Genomic DNA, 9,641 nt, shown 5'->3' on the forward strand with positions numbered 1-9,641 from the left:
AGGAGAGTTTTCTATTTATTTAAAAAACTGTGGTCTGTATTGATGTCTCCTATGTGAATCCTGAGGAACTATTGAGTTCATTAACGACCACTTGCCAGGACATACTGGATTTCATCGCTCCTCTTTGATGCAGACCAGCCAAGTTGCAAGCAGCGACTTAGCAAAACGACTCTACTCGGGCACTTAGACAAAGATGTCGGTAAGCTGAACGCAAATGGAAGAAGGATAAACTTCACATTTCTCTCCACCATTTTTAAATTAAATTAAGATTAAATCTCAGGTCCTGTTCAGTACAATTAATTCTATTATCAACCCGTGTAATCCTGCCTCTCATCCCGAGGCATCTGTAGCAGTATGTGAGGGTTTTCTTCAATATTTTACTGATAAAATCACTAGCATTAGGCAGTGTTCCAGTTCTACTAATCCTGACCCATCTGATATTGCTCTGCATTCTGCTTTCTTTGATCAGTTTGAGCCTGTATCTTTGCCTATGCTATCTGAACTGGATCACCACATGAAAGCATCTCACTGTTCTTTGGATTGTTTGCCAACTAGACTGTTTAAGGATGTTTTTGACTCTGTTGGGCCTAGCTTTCTGGCTCTAATTAATTTATGTTTAAGGACAGGCTCAGTTCCAGATGCTTTCAAAAAAGCTGCTGCTACTATAAAGCATCCACACTTTGCTCTCCTGTTCTTTATTCATTATTATTGTGTGGATGCTGTAAAGGGACATCCCTGCTTGTACTCAAATTTTTTATAACATTTATACTTTTTAATTGATTCAGCTTTATTGTTTGCAATACCAGTCAATGGGAGCTCAAAGTGCTGAGTCAATGACATAGTCTCGGAGTGCCATCTGGTGGTTCATAAAATGCAGCGCATTCCCCTCTGCCTCTCTTTGTCCCCCCTCCTTTGTGGGGTCCAATTGGACTATTTTCACATCTTAATAAGCTTAGCATACCTTTAGCTAGAAACACCATTCAGGTATCAAAATGTTCAGCTCTTGAAGGCCATTCCTACCTGATTGCATCTCATCCTTCAGATTATTCAACAGAGTACCTAAGCCATTTCTTCTCATCTTTCAGCTGTTTCAGCAATTGATTTCAGGCATTTTCAGGACGATCTTTCAGCTTATTAGCATCTACACACATTTTCGACAGGAAATGTATTTCTCTAGTGGTACCTGTTCCTCCTCTTCAACAACCGTTTGACTGTCAAATAACGGCTGAAACTTAACTTTTTAAATCTTAACGAAAATAAAACTGTGCTATTTGGTGACCTGGCGAAATGACTTCTTTTGACCAGGGTCTGGGACCCCTAGCTCAACATCTGAAGTCGCCTGTAAAAAACCTATGGGTGATGTTTGATGGTGACTTAAGATTTGACAAGCAAATTAACCAATCAGTTGTGAAATCTAGCTTCTTCCACCTCAGATTGTTAAGTAAAGTCAAGTCATTCCCTTTTTTTAAGGATTTTGAGATTGCAATTCATGCTTTTATCACTTCCCGCCTTGACTATTGCAATGCTCTATACTATGGTGTTAACCAGTCTTCCCTCTCTCGTCTTCAGATGGTTCGAAATGCTGCTGCTCGTCTTCTGACATGTACTAAAAAATTTGAGCATATAACCCTGGTACTGGCTTCCAGTCTATTTTAGAATTGATTTTAAACTGTTGATTTTTGTTTTTAAGGGTCTTAACGGTTTGGCGCCATTTTATCTCACTGAATTATTGCATTAGCACAAACCTACAAGGTCCCTAAGATTTTCCAGCCAGTTTCTTTTAGAGGTTGCCAGGGCCAGATATAAACACTGGGGTGACTGTGCTTTTACTTTTGCAGCTCCAAAATTGTGGAATAGTCTACCTCTTAATGTTAGATCAGCTACTGGCCTGATTACTTTAAAAACCTTGCTTAAAACATATTTATTTACCTTGGCTTTTAATACACAGTAGGGCCTGATGCATACATTTTAATTTAATTTATTGAATGTATGTCATCTGTGTGTCTGAGTTATTGTGTTGTTATTTTTGCACCCGTTTATTTTAGTTATTTATTGTGATTTTATTCTGCCTATGTAAAATACTGGATATTTTTAAACTGCTTTTTAAATAAAATTCTTTTGATTTTGATTTGAAATTTGTAATATCTTTTCTGTGACCAGCAACATAAACTTACAACTTATACAAGACCCATATTACACAAAGTACAATGTTTAAAATGGGTTTCACTGACATAGACATCTGTTCACAATGCACTCTAGATTGCACCGACAATTATTTTCATGCTACTTGGACCTGCCAACCAGTTTATTCCCTCTGGAGAAACTCTCCACCATTCTGGGCTGTAGAATCCCTCCTCCATCACTTTGCTTGCTCAGTAATATTACAGAAGTCGACCACGTACTAATTAAATACAAAAACCCACTCTTCATTTCCGGCGCCCCATGGAGTGGCAGCTAGTTCCAGCAGCTCTCTCCTCTTTTGTGTTTTTTTCCATGCTTTCTGAAGTTTTCTGTGTTTGCTTTGTGTTATACAGTGCATTCAGAAAGTATTCACAGCGCTTAACTTTTTCCACAAGATCGATTAAATTCATTATTGTTCTCAAAATTCTACAAACAATACCCCATAATAACAATGTGAAAAAAGTTTGTTTGGAGTCTTTGCAAATTTATTAAAAATAAAAAATGAAAAACTCACATGTACATACTGTAAGTATTCACAGCCTTTGCCATGACACTCAAAATTGAGCTCTGGTGCATCCTGTTTCCACTGATCATCCTTGAGATGTTTCTACAACTTGATTGGAGTACACCTGTGGGAAATTCAGTTGATTGGACATGATTTGTAAAGGCATACACCTGTCTATATAAGGTCCCACAGTTAACAGTGCATGTCAGAGTACAAACCAAGCAAGCCATGAAGTCCAAGGAATTGTCTGTAGATCTCCGAGACAGGATTGTGTCAAGGCACAGATCTGGAGAAGGGTGCAGAAAAATTTCTGCAGCATTGAAGGTCCCAAAGAGCACAGTGACCTCAATCATCTGTAAATGGAAGATGTTTGGAACCACCAGGCTCTTCCTAGAGTGGGCCGCCTGGCCAGACAGAGATCAAGAGAGAAGGGCCTTAGTCAGGGAGGTGACCAAGAACCCGATAGTGACTCTGAAAGAGCTCCAGCATTTCTCTGTGGAGAGAGGAGAATCTTCCAGAAGAACAACCATCTCTGCAGCACTCAACCAATCAGGCCTGTATGGTAGAGTGGCCAGATGGAAACCACTCCTCAGTAACAGGCACATGGCAGCCCACCTGGAGATTGCCAAAAGGCACCTGAAGGATTCTCAGACCATGAGAAACAAAGCTCTCTGGTCTGATGAAACAAAGAGTGAACTCATGTCTGGAGGAAACCATGCACCGCTCACCACCTGGCCAATACTGTCCCTACAGTGAAGCATGGTGGTGGCAGCATCATGCTGTGGGGATGTTTTTCAGCGGCAGGAACTGGGAGATTAGTCAGGATTGAGGTAAGGATGACTGCAGCAATATACAGAGACATCCTTGATGAAAACCTGTTCCAGAGAGCTCTGGACCTCAGACTGGGGCGACGCTTAATCTTTCAACAGGACAACGACCCTAAGCACACAGCCAAGATAACAAAGGAGTGGCTACAGGACAACTCTGTGAATGTCCTTGAGCGGCCCAGTCAGAGCCCAGACTTGAACCTGATTGAACATCTCTGGAGAGATCTGAAAATGGCTGAAAACGCTCCCCATCCAACCTGGTGGAGCTTGAGAGGTACTGCAAAGAAGAATGGGAGAAACGGCCCAAAAGTAGGTGTGCCAAGCTTGTAGAATCATACTTGCTGGATGCACTGTAATTCTCTCTGTAGGCCTCTGTGGAGCTGTGCTACTAGGAGTACAGATTTTTATTGTGTTAGCATTATGTTTTATTCTCTTTCACAAGCTACTGAGTTGGGGGACTCTGGGAGTAGCAGGCCCCATTGTTTTGTTAGAAAAACCCAGTTCTTTTGTTGAAAGCGCAAGAAGAGAAGACAGAAGAGGGCTGTATAGAATCAACGGAAAATTTAATCAGTCTAGTCATAGGTGAAGCCATACAGCACTGGGCCCTGAGAGACAGAACTTCCACAGGAAAACTGTTCTCAAAAGCCCCGAGCCATTGTTTCTGGTTACATTTATCTTCTTGGGCGGAGTCCACCCCGCACAGAGATTGGACTTACACGTATCCTAATTCTGTCGGCTCTTGGCGTGGGCAGGCCAACCTAAGCCCACTCCTGCTTGCTGAACATGTGCTCGAAGCCAGGTGTGTGTGAGTGTTGTGATTTCAGGAAGTAGCTAACAATGAATACTGAACAATTCTCTGTTATATTCTTTTATTATATTGCTGCATTATTTGTTGCTGCTTAAAGTGCTTTAGATTTTGTGTTACCGATTTATCTACTTTATATTTCATTTGTATTTTGTGGCATTCATGTAGACGGTAAAGTAATAATTTCATTGTACAGGGAAACACGTTTCCTAACTGTGTATATGACAAAATAAACACTTTGAACCTTTGAACCAATTGGTTGTCTGCGCTGCAGACCCCCTATTTGTGTAGGCTATTACAGGACAAAGCAGGCCTAGTGAATATGCAAAACGGGCCAAGTGATCATTTCAAGCCCCCTGCCTCTGTAAATATTGCGTTACAAAGCAAAACCTGTAAAATGCTGAGCAGGCCTGTGTGAAGATGTAAGTAAGGCCAACAGGTCTGTGTGGAGGTGTAAATCAGGCCATCTGGTTACAATGAAGATGCAGACATTATGGCTCCACAAAGTTACAGCATGCACTTCTAACTCAGTAGAATTTGGCAGTCATCAATACAGTTTTAATATATATAAGCAAGGAAACTAAAGGTATGAAAAGTAACTAAAGGAAACTAAAGGTATGAAAAGTAACTAAAGCTTATAAAGTAACTAAAGCCTATAAGATTCAAATCTTAGTTTACTCTCGAGATCAGCTGCTCCCCCTCAGCCATGTCCGTCTTCCTCTTAGTCTGCTGCGCCCGCGACCCGGTTCCGGATAAGTGGAGGAAAATGGATGGATGGATGGATTACACATGCATGAAAAGTGGAAATTATGACTGCATGCAAAACACATTTAAGTAAACATGGTCAAAGATTTGTGCTCTCCAGGCTCCATAGTTTCAATCCCAGTTACTTACTGTACCTTGCACTGGTTTTAATGTGTGAATATGTGTGTGTTTGTCTCCAGCTCATTTGGAAGGTGACTTTGCAGAGATGGAGAGCAGACTGATATACCTGGAGACTCTGTGTCATCAGTGTGAACAGCAGACATTCAAACAACATCATATCAACCAACTGCAAGTTTATAAGAAAAAGAAGAGGTATGACCTGCATATCACCTACAGTATGTCACTGATGTCCTGTATGTGCTTCTCTATGCGAGTGAAAATTAGTGTGTGATTGTGAAAATTTATTTGGGTGCATTAGTGCAACTGATTCTGAGTTCGCTGGGATGCCAATTCTAAACCGGTTCTCAATTTGAAAGAACCTGGACCGACAGATTACTGGATTGTAAAATATGGCTTTGGTGTTTATGGAGCCGCTTTGCCTCTCTGTCTCACTTCTGCTCTGTGTTAGTGTTTGACCGAGGGAAGTGCGCAGCTCCTCCACACACAATGGACAGGCTGCAACATCAGGTGTGAAAGTGAAACATATTACTTGAGATGGCAACACCTATGCAATAAAACCTTTCAAAAAAACCTAAATGCTTAAAAATAGTTGTGCATCTAGCAACGGTAGCTCAGCAGACAACAGCAAGTGGGAGCAGAGTAGCAGAGTGGATTCAGGACTAGCTCAGTGAGTCCAATCCAAACGTCATGTTTTGCAGCATAGGATGAAGGAAGGAAGCTAGTCTGAGCTGATTTATAATAATAAATAATTTATTTGTTTATATAGTGCTTTACAACACCGAAGGGAGCTCCAAGTGCTTCACAACAGAGCATATAGAAATAAAAGCAGAACATGTTAACACACATAAACAAAAAAAAGTTAAAATTACACAAATTTAAAACAGCTGTGTGTGAGCAACTATAACACTCCTGCACAATAAAAATGACTAAGTACAAACAGAATAAGATTACAGAATATAAAATCAGAAAGCCTGTAGGCACCTGTATAGCGCCAGTGCTAAAAATTAAGTGCCAAAAGCCAGTCTGAATAGGTGTGCCTTTAATTTAGACTTAAAAACCATTAACTCGGTTATACACCGAAGCTCAGGAGGCAAGGTATTCCAGAGCTTGGGGGCATATACGGCAAATAAACGAACACCCCATTTTTTGTATCTTGCCCGCGGTACAACCAGAGACAAATGCTCAGAGGAATGCAGCGCTCTGACCGGGGTATGAATAGTTAAAAGATCAGACATATAGGCTGGAGCAAGGCCATTAATGGCCTTGAACACAAACAGCAAAATTTTAAAATCAATTCTAAGCTGTACCAGAAGCCAGTGAAGAGACTGAAGGACAGGGGTGATATGAACATGCTTTGGAGTATTCGACAGTAGGCGAGCAGCCGCATTCTGTACTGGAGCCTACAGAGGAGAGACTGACTAATTCCAGTGTAGAGGGCATTGCAGTAATTGAGTCGTGAGCTAATGAAAGCATGAATGTTTTTTTCTAGATCGACTCTAGATAAAAAGGGCTTCACCTTTGCTAGGAGCCTCAGTTGAAAGAAGCTTATTTTGACCACAGAACTAATCTGCTTGTCAAATTTGAGGCTGCTGTCAAATAACACTCCTAGGTTTTTCACAGTTTGAGTGAATAAAGGGGCTGAAGCTCCTTGGCCGGGTGTGATGTGAGTGGGGTCCGGGCTAAAGGCGATGTATTCAGTCTTCACCTCATTCAATGAAATGATTTAGCAGGGTAATGTGGTATAGCTTCAATTTGAATTATTTTAAATTTGAATTTATTTATTTTGCACAAGCAAAACAATTGACTGCAACAGTCGGCAACAGAAAAGTAAAAAAAAAAGTATTAATGGGCGTATTCATTACATGGACCCAAGGTTCTGTGCTCTAGTTTCTTCAGGGATTCTAATACACTAATTAAAGTTGTCAAAACAATTAACTCAGACTTATTAAAGGAGTAATAAATGGTATGGTGCTATATTCACTGCTGTAGTGTCCAGTTTAAATTCTTGCCTCATACTATATGGCCCAGTTAACTGTTAAAGAGAGAGTAAAATGAGAAATAGGAATACAGTTTAATACAATGCAGCAGCAGTAAATAACAGCTGCCTAACATAATACTGGTTGATTCAAGATTTTTTAAGTTGTTCTTGAAATAGTATTGATGCGCATATATGTACTATACATGAGAATAGGCTATAGTGTTTTTTTTTAATTAGGCAAGGTAGGTTTCTTGAGAGAGCACCTCTCTTTTGCAAGAATGCCCTGGTCACATTCATACATTTGCACACATTCACACCTGGAAGCTGCTCAGTACAACCACAGACTGACCTGTGGCCACTGAGCAGTTCCACTGGAGCAGCTGGGGATTAAGGGTCTTGCTCAAGGGCACCACAGTGGTGTTAATGAGAGTGGGACAAAAATGGCATTGTCACCTGGACCCAGCCATTTTTGATCCAGGTCCAGAGATTGAGCTGGTGACTTTTCAGTCACATGTTCGCTTTTCTAGTTGTTGTAACTTCTACTCTCCTGCTCTCCCTGCAGTTATTCACCTGTAACATGACTATGCTGTAAAAGATGGGGGCCAAATACACAAAAATGTGCAAAAATGCTTTACTGCCTACTTGTTCCATTTGGTGTATGCTGTTCCTGGCTCTTTCTGGGTCCTCTGAACAGTCTGTACCTGGGGTGCTGCCTAGTGTGGTACACCCCTGCTTCCATTGATCTGGTGGTTAGTGCCTGTTCTCAAATTGCTATGATTAGAGCCTCTTTTAATGCAACCTTTCCCAGCCCCTGGTATTTCCAAATGTCAGCCACCTCAGCTATCTGTTGATGTACAGTGTATACAGAAAGCATATACTTTAAAGTTTTCCACATTTTGTTGTTAGTGTTAGGTTATTTTTTAGTTAGATAGATATTCAGAGATTTGTTGTCTAGGAATGTTTAGTGCAGACAGGTTGACTAGCTCAGGCTGTTAACTGTTCAGCCTGCAGTGCAGACTGCAGGCACGTCAAGGTTACAGGAAAAGAGCTGTTAGTGTCAACTGTAATGCTAGTCTTAATATTTGTCTTAATGTGTAAGGTTATGTCCAATTGTTTTAGATACACACCACAAAAACAACAGTCACGCACCTTGACTTTTCCTCATGTTTTGGCTAAACGTTATAGCAGCTGCAAGGCTTGCTTATCGGGTGACGTCACGGTTCGACAGCCCAGAAATGATTAATATTGTATAGCAATGCTTGGTTCGGGGTCTTTTCTGTTTCCGGGCTGCTTTGGCAGGCTGGGGGTTGGAAGATCTCTGGACTGGAAGTGTGAATTCTTGCCTGTGACTCTTTGAATAAACCAGCACGGTTATATTTTTTATATACTCAAGTGGTCTGAGTCGTCCCTCGGAGTTCCTGGTTTGAAAGAACCGGACGAGGCTTTATAATGGAATGTAGCCTTTATTAGACTTATCTTAAAATTAATTCAGTTCTCTTGTTTTTCCTCATCATTCTACAAACAGTATTTACAATGACAAAGCAAAAATGGGTTTTTGGAGTGTTTTGTAAATTTATTAAAAAGGAAAGACTGAAATATCCCATTTACGTGCAGTTATGGCCAAAACTATTGGCACCTCTGCATTTCTGTCAGATAACACACCACTTCTCCCAGAAAATTGTTGCAATGACAAAGTCTTTGGTTTTTTCAAGTTTTTCTTTTGTTTGCATTGAAACAGCTCAAAAAATGCTAAATCTGACACATTCCACACAGAACTTTAAAAATGAACTGGACAGAATTAGTGATGCTGCAACTTCGTATTTGGTAGCACACCTTTGGACAAAATAACTGAAACTAATCACTTCCTGTAACCATTGGTGAGTTTCTTCCACCTCTCTTGGACCACTCTTCTTTTGCCAGCTGCTCCAGGTCTCTCAGATTTGAAGGGTTCCGTCTCCCAGCTGTTCTGAGATCTCTCCACGGCTGATCTATGGGATTTAGATCTGGACTCATTGCTGGCAGTGCAATGACATTGAATTAAGTTCCCAAATGTTTATTTACCTAAACTACAAATGTCCATTTGGAATTCCTTTGTATGGGCAGCCCTGGGTTCCTATATGTCCAACCCCAAAACAGATGTTTCCTATCAAAATGTCATATGTTATAATATTGAAATATGTTGTTCAATTAATGCTGTTCTTTAAGGCTGTTATGGTGTTTAGAGGGGCAGTGCGGTATATGGAAAATCTAAATCAAATCAAATTTTATTTGTATAGTGCCAAATCACAACAAAAGTCATCTCACGACACTTTACAGAGTAAGGTCTAGACATTACTGTTATCACTATTATTACATAGGGAAAACCCAACAAATCCCCCTTGAGCAAGCACTTGGTGACAGTGGGGAGGAAAAACTCCCTTTAACGGAAGAAACCTCCGACAGACCCCGGCTCTTGGTGGG

At 40.7% G+C, this 9,641-nt stretch overlaps 1 protein-coding gene across 2 annotated transcripts in view; it reads left to right on the plus strand.

The window, feature by feature from the left end:
* Positions 1–9,641, plus strand: part of LOC109972057 (dysbindin-A-like) — a 74,803-nt gene that overhangs the window by 32,564 nt on the left and 32,598 nt on the right. For both annotated transcript variants that reach the window (XM_020620666.1, XM_020620665.1), the window contains one exon: positions 5,263–5,395. In XM_020620666.1, the coding sequence (XP_020476322.1) occupies positions 5,263–5,395 (133 nt within the window). The remainder of the gene's footprint in view (positions 1–5,262; positions 5,396–9,641) is intronic.

Source organism: Monopterus albus, unplaced genomic scaffold (assembly GCF_001952655.1).
Source record: "Monopterus albus unplaced genomic scaffold, M_albus_1.0 scaffold245.1, whole genome shotgun sequence".
Classification (NCBI taxonomy): domain Eukaryota; kingdom Metazoa; phylum Chordata; class Actinopteri; order Synbranchiformes; family Synbranchidae; genus Monopterus; species Monopterus albus.